Source organism: Bombus impatiens, unplaced genomic scaffold (assembly GCF_000188095.3).
Source record: "Bombus impatiens unplaced genomic scaffold, BIMP_2.2 scf_0129, whole genome shotgun sequence".
Taxonomy (NCBI): domain Eukaryota; kingdom Metazoa; phylum Arthropoda; class Insecta; order Hymenoptera; family Apidae; genus Bombus; species Bombus impatiens.
Genome location: NT_176548.1, coordinates 1,633,939 through 1,659,353, shown reverse-complemented (window position 1 = coordinate 1,659,353; position 25,415 = coordinate 1,633,939). Strand labels below are relative to the sequence as shown.

General features: G+C 31.4%; 1 protein-coding gene across 4 annotated transcripts in view; it reads left to right on the top strand.

The window, feature by feature from the left end:
• The window catches only part of LOC100750105 (paired box protein Pax-6-like), a 154,277-nt gene that overhangs the window by 61,946 nt on the left and 66,916 nt on the right, over positions 1 to 25,415 (top strand). For all 4 annotated transcript variants that reach the window (XM_033318867.1, XM_033318866.1, XM_012381342.3 and 1 more), the window contains exons 5-6: positions 22,588 to 22,778; positions 23,736 to 23,845. In XM_033318867.1, the coding sequence (XP_033174758.1) occupies positions 22,588 to 22,778; positions 23,736 to 23,845 (301 nt within the window). The remainder of the gene's footprint in view (positions 1 to 22,587; positions 22,779 to 23,735; positions 23,846 to 25,415) is intronic.

Sequence of the window (25,415 nt, the reverse complement as noted above, 5' to 3'; positions counted from 1 at the left end):
CTCTCCTCTCCTCTCCTCTCCTCTCCTCTCCTCTCCTCTCCTTTCCTTTCCTTTCCTTTCCATTCCTTTCCTTTTCTTTCCTTTCCTCTCCTCTCGTATCCTTTCCTTTCCTTTCGTTTGTCCTCGCCGTGTTGGAAGCTCGTAGCTCAGAGACAAGAGAAGAAGGGGGATGAAAACGGGAGTTGAACAGTGGTGGGAGGGTAGAAGAACGTATTCCAAGCGGGTCGCGGTGATTGAGGGAAATTTCATTATTCTCAGACATTACCCCCGTTATTGTAATGCCATCAAATTGGATACGCTTCGTACACCCCCGTAAAACGGCCGGGATATCCTTGAATATCCAAAACTCCTGCTTGCTCGAGAGAACGCGACAATGGACGGGAATCTTTTAGTTTGAATTTTTAATAATAAAATCTAAATTTGTTTTAAATGTTTGAAGACTTTTTTGAAGGCGGAAAGCTTAATGAAATTTTTATATTTTCTTAACTATTATTCGAATAACTTTGGATTTCTAATAACAAATTCTTGATTTTTGTATCATGTTCGAAGAAGATTTATTCCATTCTTTAACATGGGACGGTTGATTGAATTCTCAACTATTGATATATGATTTGAATAATTTTGAATTTGTAATAATAAATTTTCGATTTTTGTAAAGTGCTTAAAGGTATATTGCTTCTTTTGAAGGCAAGAGTTAAGTAGCTTTGAACCTTCAATAACAAGTGGACTCTCTTAAATTATTTGAGAAAAATTTATTATTTTTTGAAGGCGGAAACTTTAATAAAATTGTTATCTTTTTTATATATAATTAGACTAATTTTTAATTTTTTATAACGAATTCTGGATTTTTGTAAAGTGTTTAAAGTAGATTTAGGTATTCTTTTTTTGGAGAGATGTCTGACGGATTTTTTTGAAGTTTTGTTTGAGTCTGGTGACATTGATTAACAAATTTCAATTTTCTAATTCTTACAAATACCTATTTTATATATTTATTTTATGATAAGTAGATCGACAGTTGACGAAAGAAAGCTATACCTAAAATATATTCTTTCTTTACTTTCATAAAACAAGATCGTAAAATTATTCTGCAAAATTATATATCTTCCTTCAATTCTTATGAGAAACTTGAGGAACCGAAAGGAAAACTGCAATTGCTTCTCTTAATATCAAAAACATTATTAAGTAAAGTTGCAAACTCGATAAAAACTCAAAAATCACTCGCACAAACCATACTGCCCATTCCTAATCGCAAAAAAATCATTAAACAAAATTGAAAACTCTCAATGAAAAATTCAGAAATCACAAACAAATTGAAATCGCTTGCTACAACCAAATTATCAAGAAGAAACTCGACAATGAAACTGAATCTGAAAATTCAAAATTCAATAAAAAACGAAAGAAACCCCGAATAAAACTAAAATCATTTGCAAGAATCAAGCTGTCAAAACTAATCTTTAAAGTCTCATTAAACGAAATTGAAAACTGCCAATAAAAAAGCGAAAGATACAGAAAAATCTGGAAAATTCTTTGGGAAACTAGTTGCTGTCACAAAAAACGTCCAATTACTCCGGTCTGTTTAGGAAGTAGAATAAAACGAACTAACGAGAAAGAAATGAACGAAACAAAAAAAAAAAAAAAAAAACGGAGAAAATAAAATAGGTAGGCATTCTCTCTCTTTGAGAACGAACGGGTGCACGATCGAATGGACAATGATTTGACAAACCCGAAACGGCTGCAGGACGTGGCGTCGGATTCGAAATGTCCTGTGAAGCTTTCGCTATCCGTTTCGTCGTCGAATGCCGTTTCAGCCCCCGGTTGGATTTGAATCTGGCACCCGGCGTGGCGGACGCGTTATTGGTTTACTCGCACCACTGATTCCGGGATACTATCAGTGGTTCTCGGCCAATTCTCCAAGGTATACCATCCATGGCTGAAAATTGTCCGGTTGTTTTCATTTTTAGGCCGTGAAAATTTTCTTATCAAGATTATGGAATTTTTCAGATTCTCATTTAACAATGTTTCATATAAAATTTTTTAGGAATTTAATTTTAAAAGCTTCTTTCGTTATTGTGCTCTTATTAGAATCAGGTTTATAGAGTTTTAGGAATTTCATTTAATAATATTTTATATACGATCATATTATAATGTAAACAATATTCGGAATAATATTTTAGAAAAAATTTTCTAAGAATTTGATTTTAAACGTTTTTTTATTTTTTTATTTTTTTTTTTTTTTGATTAGAATAAATTATAAAATTTATTTGATTTTCACTTACGTATTTAATGATTGATATGTTATATATTAAGAATAACATCTTTAGAAAAGAATCTTTTTAGATTTTTATATTTTAAAAAGAAACCTTTACTTCATTTTTATTGGAATTGATGGTAAAGAAGACAAAAATCTTTAATTTGAAGTATTTTGTTATTTTATTAGGTTCTTTTAAAATATTTATATTTTAAATTTGCTTTTATTCAAAATAAATAGTATAAAAAGGAAAAGAATTTTTTTAGAAATTTATTTCCGGATATTTGTTTGCTAGTTTCTTTTTTAGTAAATATGTATTATGATAATAATCATAATACATATATCTGTATATATGTATTATGAAAGAAAAGAATTTCTTAAGAACTTGATTTCAAATATTTTCTGCTATTTTATTTTTCCTTTTATTGGGATTGAGCACAGTAGAAAAGAGAAGAATTTTTTAGGAATTCAGTTTCCAATGTTGATTTTACATCACATTTCTCCTTATTTTTATTACAATTGGATAATGGAAAGGAAGAGTATAATGTTTTATTAACAATTTTTTAGGAAATTACTTTAGAAAGATTCTTTATCTCTTTGTTTTATTTCCTATTAGGATTCTATAGACTAGAATATTTCATAAATAACATTTATGGCATTTTGTTTCTAGCGCTTCTTTACTACGTTATTTTCTTTCTCATTAAATTGAAAAATGTAACAAATTTTATAAAAAATTGTTAAGAATTTTTTTTCAAGTGTTTCTCTACTATTTTACTTTCCTCTTTTATTAGAATTTAGTAGTATAGATATTTATTCTCAGTATAGATTAAATTGCAAACCTCGGTGGAACTAAAGATGCAGAGATTTAAATGTTTTATGATTATTGTTTAGGTGTTAGGAATTTTTTATCTGATGTATGACTTTATTTATACGTTGTTGTTTGGCAATTTATTTTTTTAAAAAAATACGAAAAAATAAAGTGTTAAATAATGGCGAAAGTAATAAAACTAAAAATATAAATAGTAGAACAAAAAGATAGATATTGATATAATGAAAATAGGGAAAACTTCTTTAAGCTTCCATTATTATAAACTCTAGCTTTTGTATCATATTTAAGAACAATAAGAAATCATAAACTCATTTTCTTTTTATAAAAAAGAGATAGATACATACACAACTACGGTATATTTTTTCTGTACTTAATAAAAGTAGAAAAATGAAAGAAATCTTTATTATAAAATTCAAAAGTAACTACTGTAAGCAAATTTTAAGTAAACATTCGAGCGAAATATCGTTGATTTGCAAAACATACTTACATAATAATAATTGACATAGAAAGCAGTTTTGTAAAATAAGAGAGAACCACTGTCAAACGAGATTACATTCGTTGAGCTGGTCAGCCTGACCGCGATCGTTCTTTCCGGGAGTTGACGTTGATGTCTCACCCCCAATGAACACTTCGAAATCACGAGTGGTTGCTGTGTACAGCACTCGATCTAAAAGTTAAGGTTGCTTCTGCAACTCAATCCCTGCTCCGTTGCTATCAAAAGTTAACGATTTTATTTTGATATCGAATTCTGATTAAAAAGTAATAAGAAATAGAGATTTAAAACATCTTTCAAAAATTTGAAATATGCATTGATAAATTCTTCTGTTTAAAATGCATTTTCAAAGAAGGAGTACTTAAATGAAAATTTTTTTATAGCGCGAATAAACGAAATATAGTTTAGAAATAAATAACTTGAAAAGGTGAAAAAGATGAGCAAGAGGAACAAGAGTTTTGGAAAATGGGATTATGATCGACAAGAGGAACGAATAGATACAATATAAATTAATAAAACAAATACGATTTTATTGACATTTTCTAAGTTTTAATCATTATAATATGAATATTTCATAAATAACGAAGATTCTTCAAAATATTACAATATTATCTCAAAAGTATAGACTCCTTCCAATTTTCTAATATTATAATTTCTAATATTTCTAATATTATAATAATAATTTTCTAATATTTTAATAAGAATTAATAATGAGAAGAATCATCGTATACATCTTATTACCACTGGAATCAATTAGATTGATTTAACTGTGTAAAGAGGGAATTGGATGTCGAAACGATACCAGAGGCGTTTTCACAGGTGGTGACTATGTGATATCTACACCATCGTTGTTCCCTCTGCCTCCCTGACTCAGGGGTGGAAAATCACGAGTACCGCAAGAGAGTTGAATCGAGGGATAGCACGATTTCCCGTGGTGACCGAGCGTGTTCCTGTAATTAATAGTCTCCCGCGGTGAATGGACCATCTCAGGGACGTGTTTGCACGCTATTTCCACGTGTTTGAGCAAACTGGACGAACGTTTGAACGACCAATCGTCTCTATTAGCATGTTGGTCACGTCTTGCGCCATTTCCAATATTCTCTTCCTATATAGTTGTCCGTTTTTTTACTTATAAATAATAGATAATATAAATTTATAAATTTTTTTAAGAATGATAAAAATTTTTGGAATAGTTTAATATGAAACGAATTTTTCGATACCGTATAAAGTAAACTGTGAAGATCTATTTCATTTCGTTCGTGGAAATTTTAAAAGCGCAGAAATTTACAAAATACATGTGATATGAAAACGTATAATATATGAAGATTAACGCTATTCAATATGTAAAAATGAGGATTTAATGTAACATAGTTGAAAGGAAAAGTAACGTGTCGAATTCCTAAAAGACTTAATTGTGATTTACAAACGCATGAAATTTTGTAAGTACGACTTTCAAGAATTTTTTAAATACTCTAAAAGAGAAAGAAATATAAATTTAATGGACAGACTCCTGGAACTTATTCCGAACACATTTCCCGCGTTATAGGGATTTCTGTCAAATATCAGTGATGTAATTGGGAACTTCTATATTTAGCGATTTCTAAGTTTTTAATTAATAATTCGAAATTTCGAAATTTTAACTTTGCATTAATTATAATTAGACTGCCGGTTCTATGTAAGTTCACATTTTTAGTAACGAGTAATTAAATGGAATCTAGATAAAGGTTTATTTTATTCGCTAAATGTTATAATAAGTCACCATGTACTTTTTTTCACTTTTTACGTATTATTATGTACATCTTCTACATTTTTGCATCTTGAATTCCTTGAATTGAATTGAATTATTGAATAAAAAACCGCGATCTTACAATGCTCTTTAGAACACTGCATATATGTATAACTTAGTACAGAAAGGCCATATCCCATCACACTGAAAGACACCAACCCACCAATCAAAATACTACACATCTGTCCATTTCGATACACACACCTAACAATAAGTGACCGCAACAATTCCAGCAAAACCGAGGAAGAAGACTCAGCAACAGTGGTCGGAGGTATCAAAGGGGAGGGAGAGTTAGATCTCAGCCGGTAGAAGAGGCAAAGTAATGGATGGCTGGTGGAAGCCGAAGCGAGTGAATTGTTGGCCCCTGTACGTCCGCCTTGGAGACACCCTCGGCTTGGGCTGGCCGCGTAAATCAATGCACCCCTTCGTCCTCTCGCGTTACCAGCCCTCCTCGCTGCACCAACCCCTCTGTGTATCCTCTCACGACTCTCTTCTTGGTCTCTAGACAGAGATAGAGTTGGTGAAGGGTGGCAGGGACAGGGTGTCGGAGACGTCCGGCTACTGCATTATGTATTTCTCAGAGAACCGCCACTAACTCTCACCCTTTTTCATCTCCTTGGTCAGGCGTTTCTTCGTACGCTATCCTTTCTTTCTCTACTGCTTCGTTTCCCTCTGAATCTCGTAAGCTATGGTTCCCCTTATTTCCATGGCCGATCTTTTACAGGAGCTGTCGGTGAAGTCTTCTTCTTTTTTTTCTTTAGACGCGAGTCTTCCTTTTTAATCACTAGGCTGCGGATTTTTATAAGTTTACACGAAATTTAAAAATACAAAAATGGATAGTTACGCTAAAGAGCAATCGTTTAACAGACAAATTATTTTAAGTGATAAAATTATAACAGCTCCGTTCCCAGAATTTTTGAATTCTAAAACTGGTAATTCCTACTTTGGAACAATAGAATTAAATAGTCACTGTGAAAGTGTCACAAATAATTTGGAGATTCTAATACTCTGATTAAATATGGAGAAATACATAACATTTCGCGAGCTATGTACTGATCATAATTTTTTCATAGATGAAATAAACTTCTATTCGAATTCCATTTCATCCCTTGTATTCGTAAGAATATAAATTTGTACTGGAATTCGCAATCTATTAATTATCGATCTATCGATAATAATAATCAGTGTTCTTATGGAATTAACATTTATCGTGGACTATAATGTGTTATATAAGAACAAGATTATATTAGGACAATCAAGAAGAATTAAGGGAAAACCAGTAGCAAACTGTCAAAATCTTTAAGAATTACTAGCTTATATGAAACTTTACTGTTATAAAATAATCAAAGCGCAGCTCCCTTTGCAATATTCAATAGATAAGACATTTTTTGTCCAAGTTCTATTTTGTAAATTATATGTACAAAAATACAAATTTGCATAAATACCAGCGTTTTACTAATAACAAACAATTCCACATCTTTATGCTTCTAGAGGAATATAAGACGAAGCAAAGGAATTCACAGAGTAATTTCAAGGCGAGAGACCAGTCTCGCAAAACCAAACCAAACCAAAAATAAAAATACGTAGCTGGAAGATCGAAGTGTCTGATAGCCTTTTAAAAGAGAAATGTTGAAGACAATCGGTCAACCTGTAAACCGATATCCTTCGGCTATACCGGTCCGTGCATGTACAGTTTCTGTACAGGGCTCGTCTCCAAGATGACACACGGTCGTTTACGCACGTCGATCGTTTCTGATTGGACGAGACAGCCGCCACACGGTGGTTGAACTTGAACGGCTCAGTATAAGATTGCTGGCCTGGTTAAAGTGACGTTAACCGCTTCGACAGAGGTATCCTTCGTTAGGAGGCCTTGAGTTTTCGTTGCCATGCGCCAAGCCACCGTAAAAACTAAAATTCGTTCGCTGAAAGGAAACACTGAATCGAGAGTATTACATTTTTTTCGGAACTTTAAATATGAATATATTGCCGAATGTATCAGAAAGTGCAAAAATGCATATAACATGCAAAAATATCTGAAATATTGTGTATCTGTTATAATACTTAATAAGTAAAACAGTTGTGTATATCTAGGATCCGTTCTTTTAATTATATCTGTAAAAGTATGAACTTTTATATTTAATATCCTAGAAACACACATACACACGTATAGGATATTTATATATGCGATATATAAGTAGATTGCGGCTTTTAAATTACAAAAATGCGCAGAATGCACATAATACGGGGACATGCATACACAAAACCTCGAAAATAGTGTATTTATCATTCAAGTTTTGCCAATAGAGTCATGGCAGTCGCGCTCGTTATAGTGCTAATGAAATTTCAAAATGTCTTATATAATACGCACGATATAACTAAGCATAAAAACTTTTTATTATTTATATTAGTAAATGTACAAATATCTGTATTTTTATGAGCCACTGTACGTCACCTGTTATTCAGTTATACCATCCCTTCTCACTGTTATACCACCTCTCTATTCCAATCATCAAGCAACTGATGAGATATAATCCAGAAAATCACGCACGTGACCGATGCCCTCTATTCGAGGAGCATCTATCGAAAGCTACGCTGGATCATAGGAATCCGAAGGTGGTAAGGGTTGCTGGTGGCGCGTTCACCGTGGTACGTGCAGGAGGCAATAACGTGCGACGCGTGGCGCGCTCGCCGCCCCTCTATTACTTTAGGGAACCCCCTGGCGCGTTGCTAAATACCGTATCCCCCGTTTCACCATGAAACAGAGTACCACCCCATGGGCGTCTTCGAAGCAGCAGCCCTTCTATCGCCGCCGAAAACTACCCTTCGTCGTTCCAGATTAAAAGCTGTGATTATACGTGGCATCAGACGTCTAACACTAGTGATGGATTCAAGTACTTCGCAAGTATAATATAGTGATACACGAAAGTATTACATTTGGACAGTCTGCGTACCCATTTTTATGAATATATTATGCGTGTTACACGAATCTCTTTGAAATTTCAACAATAAGACGAAGTTGGCTGACTTGAATGATAAGTACAAACCAAATAATTTTCTTGTAATTCGCGAAATTTCGTTATAAACAATTTTCAAGCTATCTTTGAATCTACCTTTGAAAACAGTTATTGCTGTTTGTTTAATTAATTGTTTTCTTTAATTAACACGTTATTAATGATGCGATAAAATGAAATATACAGTAGAATATATCATACTTCTACTCATTTTGAAAAGAAAAGTTGGTGCAGCTAATATTAATATCTTCCATTATAATTATCATGATTCAGTAGCGTGTGTATATTTCTTAATCTTAGCAAATAATTTTGTTTTTTTTTCGTTTCTATATATCTCATAGACTCAAGTAACCTTATCATATTATTATTTTAATCATGGAATATAAGTGCAACATTATTGCACCATAACGAATTTGAAATTCTCATGTTTCTCGTGAATTCGAAAACTGAAAAATTCAAGAATTTAAAAACGTATAAACTTGAAGATTTGTTTAAATATCAGAATAGTCAGAAATAGAGTTTCGAAACTTATAAATGCTTAAATGAATCATAAAAGAGTTCTTTTATTATTCCGAACCTTGTGAACAGAACCTTGGGTGTTGAATTTGATTAGAATTTGTAACTACAATACATATATTGAACTTGATCCCACTGTTCTCTAACTCTCTACGATCTTTCGTCGAGTAAAAGTGGATGTATTTCCCCTCTGATTTCCTGTTCTATCCGTTGTTGTTTCACGTTGTATTTTAGAATCGGCCTTTCATGTCTCTTCTTCGCTCGCGTGATCCACTCTGTGCTTTCTTGTTTTCTTCTATCTCTCTTTCGCTCTGTATCCGTTTAAATTGCGAATACCGTGCGTTCCTCGACTTCTATTTAAATGTAATTTGTATCTTGCCCGCGCAATCGCTATCGCTCCCTTTTACTCCGGTTCCTGCTCGCCTTTCTTTCACTGGTTCACGTTTAGTGGGTATGATTGCGAACATTTTTGGAAATATGTTCCCTTCGTTTCTTGGTTTTGATTTCCATTGCTATCTTTTTTAATTTTTTTCTTTATTTTGGATTTTAGGCCAGATGTATCTTCAAATGTTATTAATGAGCACTTTACATTATCAGTGTATGGTTGTCTTATAATGTATAGACTAAATGACATTTGTAGAATATCTAGATTCTATTACATAGAACTTCTACAGAAGCTTTTTAGGGAATGTCAGATGTATTGTTTAAGATATTGTATAACTTACAGCTCGCACAGAATATTCCAATATTTTTAAAAAATATCAAACGTATGATTGAAATGTGCACTGAATGTAAAATTATAATTAACGATATAATTTTTGTCCTGCTTTTATAGAACTGAGTAGTTCATTTTCAAAAGTAATTATAAGCAAAATTGAAATAGTAGAAACTTTTATCGTAAATGCAACTTCCTAGAATATGTGTGTGTGTGTGTGCGTGCGCGCGAGTGTACATATGTATGTATAACGATAAAAGATTCTACTTTGTGTATATATTTCCAAATAATAATAAAATATATAAATAATAAAATAATATAAAATAAATACCTATAAATAAGATAACGATGATACATGTTGACGTAATTAAACTTCATTAATAAAAATTTTAAAACTTCTACAAAGATATGAGTCGTTCGAAATTGACAATTTGAGGTTGATACGAATTTGTAACCCATTGCATTCATTTTTCCGCGTCCTCCTATTACGTTATCTCTTTCCTGGTGCCATTTTCTTAGTATAACCGTCTGGAAACAAGAATTCCATGATGTAACCAAGGGTTCGGCAAAGCTTCTTACTGCTTCGAATAATAAATCAAAGCAATAGTGATAACTTGTGGAATAATGGCCCGCCTGATAACGATACAAGGGAAAAGATCGTCTTCGCTGGCCGGAATTGGTTTTCGCGTCTAGTTCTACTCCGATATGGATGGTTAATTGATATCGCGGTGATTCAATTGCTAATCTATTAAGAAGCATTCTATTAAAAGGATACAATTAACTATTTGTGTGAACTGATTTGGTTACTTCTTATATTGTCATTTCATTATTTACTTGTGCTTATCTTTTGTATGGTACCCACGGTATATAAATACGATATATAAATATATTGTATAATTTTTTTGCTCATTGAAAACATAATGTTTTTATCTAATGGATTATTCTAAATATAATAATAGGAACAATAGGAGAAATTGTAATGAGCTATAGATGTTCAATTAATGATGATGAATTATTACATGATCGAATCTAGAGCAGTTAATGCCACAATCAAAATAAGTATGCCACGATTAGTATATGTATACAAAGAACCTAGTTTAAGCCCCAATTCCTTTCCTATTACTACTTAGACACCTTTTATGCTTTGCTTCACTTCTACCGTTATAATTTTTGTAGGCACAATTATAAGAGAACATAGATAAAACTACGTTTTACCTATTCAAAATTGTAACGAACACTCTACTTAGTACATTACCTATATACATATATTTTTGTAGATTTTGTATATATTTTATACAATTTTTGCACCTTTAAATTTTACATGAATGCATAGAAACCGCCAATTCAGTTACGACCAATACCAAATAATATTTAATCAAAATGAAATAAAAAGGGAGGAATTGAAAGTATAAAACGTATTGAATTTCAAAATTGTTCCGTTATAAATCATAAAAATGACAAATTACCGCTCATTGCATTTTACTCCTATAATCTTCATATCTTATCTGCTTTTCCCTCTAGAAAGCTCACCAAAAACCATAACCTTAATAGAGTTACAACGTCAGCGTGTCATTTTCGTTGGAGAAGGGCAGGAAGGGTGACGGAAATATTCAGAGCGGTCAGATCAACTTAAGCAGAGGCGAGTCGGAGGATCGAGAGTACATAATAGAGCTGTCACGTTACACAATCGCGGTGCACGCGTTTCACATCTTTCTTTCCTCTGCTATCCTTCGACTTGATCCAGTCGTGATTTCCCACGCGTTATGGGGTGACTGCGCGACATCCTGACAACGTAGGGTGCAAGATTTATACTGCAAATCGGCGTATCGACGCGTGCCGCACCGGTTCGCCCCAATTTCGACACGTACGAATTCGTTGCGATTGCAATTTCGAATAATCGGTGAAAAATTGCGCCATTTGCCTGTTTTACCTCCCGTGGAAACTGTCGTTAATACATACAGCGAGCATACTTCAATATAATGTAATATAAAAAATTTTGGATTGATACAATAGAAAGAATTTAATGACGTGAGTTTTATAAATAGTATTTAGTCGAACTACATTTAAATTGTAGTTATGCTTTACGGGAAGTACAGTCAGTCTTAAATGTTAGGTATTAAAAGTAATCTCTAGTAAAAACTTTACCATTATTATATTAAGGCACATACTGTTAAAACACATTAAGATATATATACAGTGTATACGTAATCATGAATAATGTCCTGATATCTCCTTACCGTTGAAACAACTAATGTTTTTGCAATTTCTGATGTAATTTCGTCCCAAGGTGTTTGTGAGATAAATGTTATAGCTAAATTTCTTTAATTCTCTTGAGAAATACATTAATAATGATTATGTTGATACATATATAAGAATGAATAATTTTGTGACAAGTATTATTACTTTCTTTGATAAGTCATACACAAAATACGATAAGTATGTATATGTAGGCTTTCGTGACTGACTATATATACAGAATGATTCTAGTAACTAAGAGGAACTATAATTAATCTGAAGTGACGTTAAAAATTGCACTACTTAATAACCTGTGTCATATCCCGCTGTGCAACTTTTCTACAAATATATTACCTGCAAAATACATTTATAGTTTTTACTTAAATCGTAGTAATGGATCTTTGTTTGCATAAATCGATTCTCCCTATCATTCTACGTATAAAAAATATGAGATAAGGTGATTGAAAATTAAATACTTTTGAGATATTTTACTCTATTTAAAAATTCAAATATTGTACTATTATATCTAAATATTTTTGTGTCCTTTTGTTCATGTTTCTCATCACATTATTTAATTGTTCGACAATGATAAACAAATAATCGTAATCCTTTTACTTGAAGAAGTAAAAGCACGTAATCAGAGATCAATAGCCAGAGTAGAACGTAGAAATATGGAAAAGACGAGCAGATGTTGGTTGGAAAAGGAAATGTAGGCTATGTGCGAAGAGGGAGGGATCACTGAAACACTACACAGAAGGATGTGGGGGAGTAAGGAGGTTAAGAGGAAGTTTAGTAGGAGTAAAAGGAGGATACTACGAAGAAACAGTCAATTGTCGGCGAGAACTAGGAAAGGAAAAGGGGGCAATAAAATGATAGTATACTGAAATTAGAGCTAAAGTGTCAATAGAATGGGATAGGTTAAGTAAATTTGCGAGTAGTTTGTGTTCGGTTATGAGGAGTACGGAAAGATGAATGAAAAGAATTATAAGCTAAATCCATTACCAGGCTGAGGAGGCCAAAATAAAAATAAATTATTAAATTATTATAATAGGCATAATCCTTTCCAAAAGATACTTTTTAGACTCAACTTCAATTTAATTTGGTCCGTATTTCTAATATACATTCGATACATAAACAGTTTTATATAATATATAAAATATAAGAAAAAATTTGAACAGTATATTAAATACTTTTATTTCATTTCTTTAGTTTAATTCATTTCAGTGAAATATTTCTGTAAAGCTACACTAATTCGCCAGCCTGTAGCCAAAAATTAAATGTCCTATTCACCTCAAATTTTAATCTTCATTCCCCTCAACACGTCTCATAATACATGTCGCTCGAGGAAATGACAATTATACCTTGTGTAGTACACAGTACTACAAGGGGCGTGCTTAGAAGCGAAGCGCTAAATCGTTATCACGTGTCGAAGAGCGGAAACCGCATAACACGATATACTCTTATTACGTGGCAACATATAGCAACCGATTCAGAAATCAGGTAACTTGTGATTTAGGTGCCACTACTACACACTATGCTTCTGGCAATAAAAGGGGTGATTTAATGACAGGTTTTTGCAACCACTTTGCTTTCTGCTACATAAAGGGTATTAAATTCCAATCCGTAAATGAGAATTATCACTAATTAAAATTATTCGCTATATAAAAAAATGCTCAGACAGCGATGTCGAGAAAATTGAAAAATTTCTTTCATTTACAAAATTAAATGATTTCGAATGATGCGCGATTCAGTGTATATATACATATATCCATCCAGGAACTAGAAGCGTAAATTGCATAGTACACTTTCTAATATTACTAATCGATTCTATTATTCTCTGTAAGAAATAGCTAGAAGACTCAGGATAAAAATTAATTAGTTTGCTAATCTTTCAAATCTCTTCTATAGTAAGTTCCACGTTTTTTATATTTATTTCAATATTCATCTGCATTTCATATAATAAATTCTATACTACTAGGTATTCAAATAATTTCGTTTAAAACAAAATAACAGATAAAATAAAAATTGCAAAATATCTTTATTTTCTTAATGCAATGTATAGGTACATAAATATCGTATTTGGAATAATGTATTTATTAAATACACTATTACTTTAATTTGACAATAAGTACAAATACTATCGATTCATTTGAAACAATTGGTCTTTGAAATAATCGTCTAAGATTATTTCTTGAACAAAAGAAATAATATTGAAATAATATTTCAAGTAATGTAATTCCAAACGTGAAAATGTCAGTAATTATTTTATTCTAATAAGAATCAATCCTGTAATAGCCTGTATAAATTCACAGGAACAGAGTGTATCAAGCGAGAAAAGCGGAAGAAGCGAAGGGAGCGATTCCTCTCTCCTTTCCCCATACAGTTTACTTCCGTTATCCTAGGGTCTGAACGTGCCCCATACACCGCGGCTTTATTATGACAAAAACATCCTGAAACCGATCCAAGCCTGGTCAAAAGCACTTTACGAGGGTTATTTAAAAGTCATGAAAGTCTCGGTTAAGGGCTGTACGCGGATGTCACACTGTTTTCAGTGAACGACTCGCTCGTATCCTGTTTTGAATAACCACCGCTTCTCGCGTCATGTTTCACATAAACGATAAATCAACGCGATGATAATGCGAGCTGCTTTGCTTCAATATTAAATGAACGAACTCAATAGATACAGTTGATGTTGTGTAAGACATCAACTTTTGCTTTCTATTAAATCGTTCAATAAGTTTCTTTGTACGATGTTTTACACACTCTATAATGTGTTTTATTAAGTTGCTATAGTATGAAATGACGTTTATTTCAAGTTTGAATTTTACGAAAAAATACCAACTCGTTAAATTTTAACCTATTGTTATTTGAGTTTCTGGGAAACCAAGTTCAATTCTAAGCATCATCAACTCTAACTTTTGTCAATTTCTCAATTTTGTTATCTGCATATAGAGTTAGTATTCGAATTCTCAAAAAATAACTGAATTACGTCCAGAAGTTTATTCATCAAGATATAAATCCCAAAGTTTATCATTCTATCAAATATCGTCGGCGGTACGTGTCTCAACATGTTTTTTATGCTACATATCATAATACCTCGCGTTATGATAAACATAAAAGGGTCGGAGTTATTATCCACAGTCCATGTGACTCGCATGAAGAACGATACGGGCGAGGGCTGGGGAACACACTAGGAACTAGGAAGAATCGGGTGGCATAAATTAGCATGATCTGTGAAGAAGATGGCCAATCATCGAAAAGGGTGTCGGATAGAGACGTCATAATATTATCCTCGCTATTATTCTAAACGGTTCGATAACAATGATAACTAAGAATAATACGGATTATTTTGAAACAATGCGTTGATAATTTTCAAGTATACAAACTGTAATTATGGAAAATAATAAAAAGAAATAAAAGAAATTTTTATAATATATAGATTTAATTCAATTTTTACATTTGTATATTCGGAATACGTAAAATAAACAGCTCGAATATTATCTTTTTAAAATATTTTTGGTTCTTATTTAAAAATTAATCGATATTATTGTCTTAAAAGATTTATATCAACAGTTTGAAATCTTAATTAAACCTCGATTCCATTAAATTTAAAAATAAAAATAAGAAAAGATGTGATATTTACTTATCAAGACAAATGTATTTAATGTTGTTTTTCTTAGTTTTAATGATAAATACAAAATTTCGGGAAAATTCGTAAAAATTCTATTAGTATTTAGAACCCTAATCGTTCAACGCTAATAAAATCGTTCAATTAATTTAAATAAACAATTAATTATAGCCAATTGCCAATCAGATTCAATAAGAAACAAAATTTACAAATACGCAAGAAACGAACTTAACGAACTTAATTCTAAAACTTTTGTAGGTAAAATTCTTTAATTTGTTTAATTTATTTTAGAAATACATTAACGATAATTGTATTGATACGTAAGTATAAAGAATTCTGTGACAAATTGCGTTTCTAGTTTCTTTGATAATTCAAATACACAAATATGAGTACATAGACTTTCGTGACTAGCTGTAGTATTCCTTAAGTTCGTAAAAAAGTTCTATAGCCTCTTGACGTGAAATAATACTCAAAACTAGAACTAGAAAATATCAATCGTCGAATCTTACTGCCACTAAACGCATTACCAAAGCCGCAATCCGTGATACATCCACACTCATAAAAATATACTAAACACACGTTGATAAAACGTAAAACTCTTTTCTTCGCGATCAGCCAATGAAAATGTGTCACCGATTTCAATCTTTGGCAAGTGGTTTGCTATAAAGCTTACGTAAAAAGCATTGTGGGATCGATTTCTAGTATGGTTACGATTGTCACGATATAATGACGAGGGTGACACAGGGCGCAAATGTGTTGGAATGGAATAAAGAGAAGGATATTCGCGGTGAATAAAAAAAAGGAGAAAAATGGCCAAACACAGCCAGGACACTCGATGTCACAGCGGGATTGTCGTTTGACTGGCACCCGTTCTTTAGAACGTCAGCTTTGTCGCAGGGAGAACCTTCTTTACCGCAACGACTTTTCATTGTGTCGGGCTTGTGACGTCGAGGAGTCATTCGGCTTGGACGCTTTTGTGCGTTTCATGACATCGCGTTAAGACGAAAGCCGGAAGAAAGCCTGTTTGTTTGACCTGACACTGGAAAATTGGAAATACTGGATTTGGTACTTTGTAAGTCGCCAAAGAGAACTGTTGTAGATTATTGTGGAGCATGAAGGTTGTATATTGCTTTATTTTGGTCAATGTGGTGGCTTTTATTCGTTTTTGATACTTTCTAACACGTTCATTCCGCATGAATTTAGTTAGCGCGTATATTTATGTTCTATATATCGAATGACGAATATAAACTGGAAAATCACGAAATGTAGCGAAAAAATTGTATAACGATGCACATTGTATCCTATTATATTCTAAATTAGAGTAATATTGAAATTTGATGATATTGTTAACATTCCAAATATAATACTACTGGGTTGGCAACTAAGTGATTGCGCAATCATATACACCCAATAAATGAAGTGTACTATGTATACTAAATATAATACTAAATATATGAATATTATTTATATGAGTACTAAATGTAATATGCACACAAAACCATAAAACAGACATATTTATACATATACATATTTCTTTAATCTCAAGCAAACTTCGTTATATAACTTTAATTTCCTCTACAATATTTCTAATTTAAAAACATCATCAAAATATTTCAAATTTGAACATTTGTGGTATTACACAATGTTGATATTCGATAATATTCTTGATATTGCAAATACGATGGTTTTTAAACTGTAGTATCCAAGACAGTAAGCACTATTCTTATATAATCTCTAGACTGCGAATATTCATCCAAACTTTCATATTTTATAAAGATAATTAGAAAAATGGAATGTAGGTAAAGAATTGTTTTACGTGCTAAGTATTATGACGAGTACTATATCTGTGGAGATTTTATATATTTTTGCATATTAAGAGCAATTCTATGCATATCATATCTTCACATTTCTCACAGATACATAAAAATCCGCAGTTTAATAGTCTCAAACAAATTGTATCAACTGCAAGCTCCTCTAAAATATTTCCAATCTAAAATCACTAACGAAAGCATAATACCGTTCTTTAAAATTACAATCTTTAAAATTACATCATATGTAATCTTTATACAAAAGTCAATTTTGAGGATGTTGATAAGATTAAAAGGAGAAGAGTCGAAGTCCAGAATCGAAGTCAGAATGTCAGAGGACATCGAAGACAAGTCGAGGGAGAGTATCAGCGATGTCTGTTTCGTGTTTGGGACGTGTTCGTGATAGCGGTGTGTCCGCGTGTGCACTGAGGGGGATGACAGTACTCCGCTCATGGGTCCGAGATGTCAGCTCGCTTCAACGCTACGGAACCCTGACACCGGGTCTAACAAACCTTGGGGAACGAAAATCTCCCATGGCCAATCACAGAACTTTGCGCGTAATCCTTGGACACGCGATTCCTCCTCTTCTCCTGTATACTATATACTGTATACAATCTTTCTCGTGACGAAACGAAAAAGTCTTTAGTTTAAGGTAACTCTAAACAGATTCAAATATCCTTATATTTCGATTTAAATGTATGTATGTTCAATGGAGTACGATATGAAATTAGGGATGTAAACTACGAAGCATATTGAAGAAATGTATTTGCAGATATTTAAAGGTCTGTATATCATTTTTACGTATTGTTATTTATAACAAGGGTACGGATTTTTATGTATTTATGGAAAATTTGGAGATGTAAAAGTGCACAGAATATGCAAAAATATATAAGGTATCCAAAATATTATACTCTTTATAATACTTAATAGATAAAACAATTTTTTATCCAAGTTCCGCTTTTTTAATTATATTCATAAACATATAAATTTACAATTTACATATTTTATGTCCGCAGTCTATTTGTACCTATGTAGACATTTTGGTCGATATATATTAAAAATAGTTGGAATAAAATTACGGATATTGAAAAAATATATCTATGTAAAGGTATTTGCTTACATAAACTTGTACTTAATACTTAATATTTAATATTCATATATTGCGTTGAACATGAAATTATTAATTTATTATGTTAAATGTCACACGTTTCTTGCATATTTAGTGCGCATAAACACTCACGGCTTAGTAATAAATATTTAATTGTTAAAAATGGAGGACCAAAATGTTTTATATGAGACCACAAGAACTTTACGTTAACGTTATCGCGCGAATAGCGGGCGACGCATGGAAGAAAATACACGTCTGGGAAATGAATTGCGAAACTATCGGCAGCAGAAGAACGTACCGCTTTAGTTCGTGGGAATTCTTTTACGACTTGGCTGGGATTTATACGAGCTGTAAGTGACAGAACCGACGAAAGCAGCTCACGTCGGCCAGAGAATAAATAAAAGATACGACAACCAAGGGGAATGGAGGCAGTCTGGATATTCTTCGATACGTGTATACTTCGATCATTAATGCCAAATATCGTTTTCGAAATTATGATTACGTTTATTTGGTACACAATTTTTTAAAAATATGTTTTAATCGTATCAAATGCGTATATATGTGGCTAACAGGAACGATAACGAGTGTACTGAAAATGTGTAAGGGTCAGATTTGTTATGTACAATATTTGACAAAATTATAAGTTACTTTACGTGTTAGCATATTTCATATATATATATACAAAGGAGGAAAATGTAACACATTATATAGATACTTTATATGTATATAATTCTGTAAATCGTATATTTTTCTAGCTGCAACAGCACGATTCAGCCGACTTCATTCTTATCTAACATTTCGTCGACCCATTACTTCTTTTTCTTTTAAATGAATTCATTAATATTATGAATAAACGACAGATTTCCACTTCTATGTCTGGGTGGAAATCGTAAGAATGGAAAATAGACCAAGTGTTTTATAATTTTGCACCGTACTGCAACACCTGTGTAAAAAACTAATTTAGAAGAATAGGTAATTGTTTCTTTGTAATTGAAAGATAAAGTAAATTTATAATTCTATTTTAAGTAAAGAAAGTAATTGAGTTGAAGATAGACTTTTTAGACTATAATTCAAATATGGAGTTCCCAGTGTTGTTTCAAAATTCAGACAATAAAATTTTAAATAACATTATTATTTACTTTAAACAATACAATTTAAGTTAAATTTATTAGAAATTGGATATTTTTATAAAATATATCTTTACAATATTTTTATAGACTGAAACACTCGCAAGATAAATTGATCATAAAAAATATTTTTTCATCAATGAACTCTACTTACATACAACTATGTAAAAAATATTATATGGAACAAAAGTCTTATAAATATCTAACAAAAGTTCTAATAAGTATTTACAAAAACACATTGTTCGCTTATTTCTCTCTGTTTCTCTTTTCTCTTAACTCTTCGCGTTAATTGCTGAAAAAGATATATTAAAACAAAAATATAACTAAACTACAAAATAATATGATAATTAAAGGACCTACGACTAATAATTAAAAATATTTACGAAGTGTAAAAACCATACAAATTACATTAATTAAGACTGCGTGTATTTATGTGTGCAATGCTGTTGATAGAAATTTCTATCGATATTATGCAATTCCACTAATATCAGGAAATTATCCTACATATAAACAAATAATTCATAAGAAACATTCGCAATAAATAGAACTCATAGTAAAATACAAGTCAATGCAATCTACTTTCGCTAACAATTCTTTAATATTTCTAATATGTTTAGAAAACATTCGCGGTATCTGACACCTTAGAATTACATATCCTATACTATATATTTTGAAATAGTATGTCACAAATACTTATAAAACGAAAACTAATGCGGAGAAATAAATTAGATAATAAATATATTATAGCTAATCTCTTATAACACGAAAAATATAAAACCTAATCCAAGCCTAACTCATATACTTCAATACTTTTTCGAATTACAAGGCTAGATGTTAGGTACAATTATTATTTATAAAACACAAAATAAACTTCATATAACAAATCATTTGTAGATAATTTAAAATGACACACTCTGTGTGATTCCAAGATTCTAAACATGGTTTAGTAATTTCCTGATAGTTCATTTCTCTCTCTCCCTCAGTCTTGTCCTTTACATTTTGTAAAATTTCATATATGGTAGTCAATGGGAGACACAGAACAGTACCCTTGTGTTTATGTTTTCCTTGTCCTTCACATATTAAATTTGATGAAATTAAGAAAGAAATATGTTTTAAACTAATCATTTTCAGACACAAATACCTTAGCGTATCTGGATATAAACAAATATATGGTATTAACTAAAAAAATTACGGAAACCTATTTCTTTAAATCAAACGTTTCATTTCACAAGGTTACAGAGACAGCCCCTGATGTATCCATCAGCTTAAACACAGTCTAAAAGAATTGAGATGTTAATGTTTTGCCTTTCTCCAAAAAGATTAGAAAGGGATAAGCAGTGTAGGAGTTTATTTGGTGCAAAATAAGCCAGTTACGCTACTGTTACTTTACGAAACAAGATTCGCAAACCAAAGCCGCTCAAACACCATCGAGCAGAAATTCCTATTCTCGCGCCAGAATTCTCTGTAATTATTTAGGTAAGAATCACGTCGCATCGTTCGGAACGTCTTAACGTTTCTTAAATTTAGGGTTTTTTACATACATACTTAATATACATATAGTGAATACGACTTGCTTATCTCAACATAAGGTCTAATATCAACGCCCGAAACTCAATCGCCAGTTCGACCTCTCCCGTCGTATCTCGCAAAGGTCTCACGAAATTCCGCTTAATTCCAACGAAGACTCAGAAATTACAGCAGGCTCCAGGTCTCTCGTACTACACGTCGATCGACGGAAGTAGCATCGCGCGTGTAGGCGACCGCGTGCACGTGTTTCGCGCCGCAGACGCGCGAGTGCGTACTTAGGTTGGCAGAAGCCAAAGTCCCCTTGGAGTGACGCGAGACGGATATAATTGAAGCCGGAGGTAATTAACTCCCTCGTGGAGCACAAGCCGCTCACCGCATCGTTTTAATTACCGCTCTCATCGCATTTCATCGGGCAGAAGCGCACCCCCCGAACTCCTCTCATCTTTCTCTATCTCGATGGTTTAACTCGGTTGAACCGGTATGTTTCGTGTTTATAATAAATCCGATGCCTCTTCAACCAATGTGCAATCTATTAAAGACGTCCCTCGAAACTGATATTGTACGGATAAACGTGATTCGAAATAAACGAGCGATGGAAGTTTCTTTTCTGAGTTCCTCTATCTGCATGTCCCATGGCTCATGATGTGTAGCTCGTTTTGTAGGGTTTGTCTGAAGGAAATCTCAATTACATAATATGTACATAATTAGATCTCACAAGAGCTCATAATAGACCTATAATACGAATATAATCTATGGGAAATCTATACAGGACTGTATTTAAGGTTCTAGATTTATAACTTTTGGATTTCTGAAACAAATGGTATGATAAAAATTGTATTTACTACATCTTCTTGTAATGAATATAAAATAACAGTTATGAAGAAAATATATCACAATATAACTTTAAAAATATTTAAAAAAATAAGTCTATATTGTATATAAAAATTTCTAATATTTTCATTCTTTAAATAAATACTATTATATTAACCATGTTAAATATTTCGTTTCATATCATAAGTTATAGAAATGTTCAATCAGTAAATATTCAGATCTAAAAATCTCAATTATTCTCATTATAATATTGTGATTATAATGGATTATAATACAAAATTATAATATTGTATAATATGAAACAGAATAAATAGTTTTTCATCTTTATTTATATTAAACAATAACTAGTACTGATCATTTCATATAAAATTTATGCAAAATTAACTACATTTCAAATATTTTTAAACGAACAATATGTATTTGCAATATGATTAATTTTGAGTAAATTTTACGTGAAATGATTAATGTAGTAATTTATATCGAATATATACAGGGATAATAAGTTAGGTACCCATTCTGTGAATGATTGACAATAATAATTAATTTTCTACTGATAGGTAAAAGCATACTTTCTAAGCATACGTTCTTTAAATTAAAACGTATGTATATATTTAAAAATACGTTGGATGTTAATAAAAATATAAATTATAATGATTGTAATTAAGACGTAGATTATAGTTACAATTAATTATAATTAATTCCTCTTATTCTATTTCTAATTTTAGGTGTCATCTATAAATAGGGTACTGAGAAATTTAGCAGCACAGAAGGAGCAACGGCAACAGCAGCAACAGCAGCAGCAAGGGGTGGCTGCTGTTGGTGTTGGAGTTGGTGCTGGTAGCCCAGCTGAGAGCGTTTACGACAAATTGAGGCTACTGAATGGGCAAACCACAGGCTGGCCGAGGCCCAATCCATGGTAACTTATTCTTCCCTTTATCATTGTATCATTTTTCTCTATAAAACCATTATGAAACTATGTATAGTAGTTTATGAGAACTGAAAAAGTTGTAAAAAAAGATAATTTTTTAATTTGCCAATTTTCATGTAGAAATATAAAAAATTTGATAAGAGATTCTTTATTAAATTTTAAACGATATGTGAAATACAATATAAATAAAAAGTTGACGTGCGTAATGATAAAACAGACTAAACAATTAAAATCGCTTGATAATACAATTACAAACGATGACACGATAGTTATATTACTTTCATGTATTCATTCTCTGAAGATGAAATAATATAATAAAAAGTAATAGTATATAAAATAACTATATCAGAAGTATCAAGCATCGAAATGTCAAGATTTTTAAAAGAATAACTTTCTCATAGAAGTAATTTTACGTGTTAGTATCCTTTTTTAAATACCGCGATAATAGAAATTGATATAAAAATCTATCCTTAAATATAAGATTTTATATCCTTTCTTGTATCTTCACAAATATGTGTAGAGATAGACATTTTATAAAAACTTTTCCGATATAATATACATTAACTCAACCAGTAAAGCAAAAGAAATTATATTATTTAAAAACTATTACTTAATTCCTTACATCATACTTTAAATCTTGTTTAGAATTTTTTTAATAACACAATCCTTATCTATGTATCAATAACATGATCTTTGATAGTTTTCAGTACAATATTATTCCCTTTACTAAAAATTGTTGGTAGTTTTCGGTTCAATATTATTCCATTATTTAAAATTTTTCGCTTTTACAAAATTTGTTTGATCTTAGAAAGTTTCGTAATCTTTATAGTTTTACATTGAAAATTATCAAAATTAGGAAATTGCTCTAAAGAAATGAGAGCATAATTCAGTTGAAATAGCGCAAAGGCCATAATCTCTCTATTTTAAAATTTTATTTCACATTAGGTATCCATCTGGTGCTGGCAGTCCGTTTCCATCCCTGCAGCCCAGCTTGAGTCCAAGTCATTGTACAGCCTTGCCGCCGGATCCTGCGGATATCCTGCATGCAAAGAAAGGTAAGAGAAATTAATACTAATAAATACTTTATTTAAATTAAGATATTTACACGTTTCGCTACATTTCACTTGTCTTCCAGTCTTCATCTTTATCAATATTCTATTTGAAAATATAGTCAGTGATACTGCGACAATATAGAATGCGTGTCAGAAATTGATGTGTTCAAAAATATACATAATTAACATAAAATATATACTAATGTACGATATAAAATGACGTCCTATTAAATAAGATTGAAGATTAACAAGGTATTATTAAAAACCGAAGTCTTACGGAACTCGGCCTTAACATTTTTCTATTATGTTAAATCTTTCTGATTACTCTAGTCAAATATAATTAACATTATAATCAAATAATCGTTTAACAGGGGCCACGAATAGTTCTGTCACAGAAACTTTATGTATTCTTTACTTAACACTAATTATCAATATGTAAGACCAATAATAACTATACGTAATAAATAGTGTTAGGACTGCTCAACACTTCAAATTCTAAAATTAAACATTTATGTTTAAAGTAATGAACGATTAAATATAATAAACGGTTAAAAACAAACGATTAAAAACGATCATTATCTATTAATAACGAATGAAAGCGTTATTTCTGCATTCCACACTACATCAAATATATAAACTATTATTCTCATTTATCGTGTAATAATAAACAAAATATATGCTGCGTCTTTTTCTACACTTTTTAGAAAACTAAAGTTTCTTCTCCTAAATATAGATATTGTATCGATTTGATATAAATCGTAACTTAAAAATATCTAAATAGAAACTTGTTCATTTTTAATGATTAATTTTCAATCAGGTATTTTATTCTACGTGATTATTACAATTATTAAAATTGCTTTTTAGCACTTACGACCGTCTATGATAAATATTTGAGGAACCGGTAATTACATCAAAAGTAGTACATACATTCATGAATCTCGTATGATTTTAATGCATTATATTATATAAATTATATCTAATTTAAATGCAGATTAATGTAGAATCTGCTGATTCCATAGGAAGATACTGGTAGATGCTACTTCCAGTCATCAATTTCGCATTAATTTATAAACTTGGATAAGATTCGTGTACCGTTATTATAAATCGATTGAAGTGCCGCGATAGTTATAAATTGACTGCCCATGTTTATAAAAATTCACATTTTGATGAACATAACTGAATATATGAGATTTAAATACAATATTTTTTCTTCCTATATTTTATGTACATGCATACATATGCATCTTATGTATACATATTATTGCATCTTTAAAATTATAGCAAACTCATAACCATCTATACAGTCTATGTGTAATCAATAGTCCAGCCCCATGTATCAACTGTCTTAAAATCTAGAACAGAAAAGTATTAAAATCAACAAACAACCCTAAAACCAAACCCAAAACTAAAAATATAAATAACTAAGCCAAAATTTCTAAAGTAATACAAGCTTTCCAGTATACACTCTAAAAGTACGCCCTTCCAAAAGGAAACATTGAAATTAATAAATAATCCTAAACCCAAAACTCCAAAAAGGTACAAACCAGCCCAACATCAATCAGAATTTCTAGAA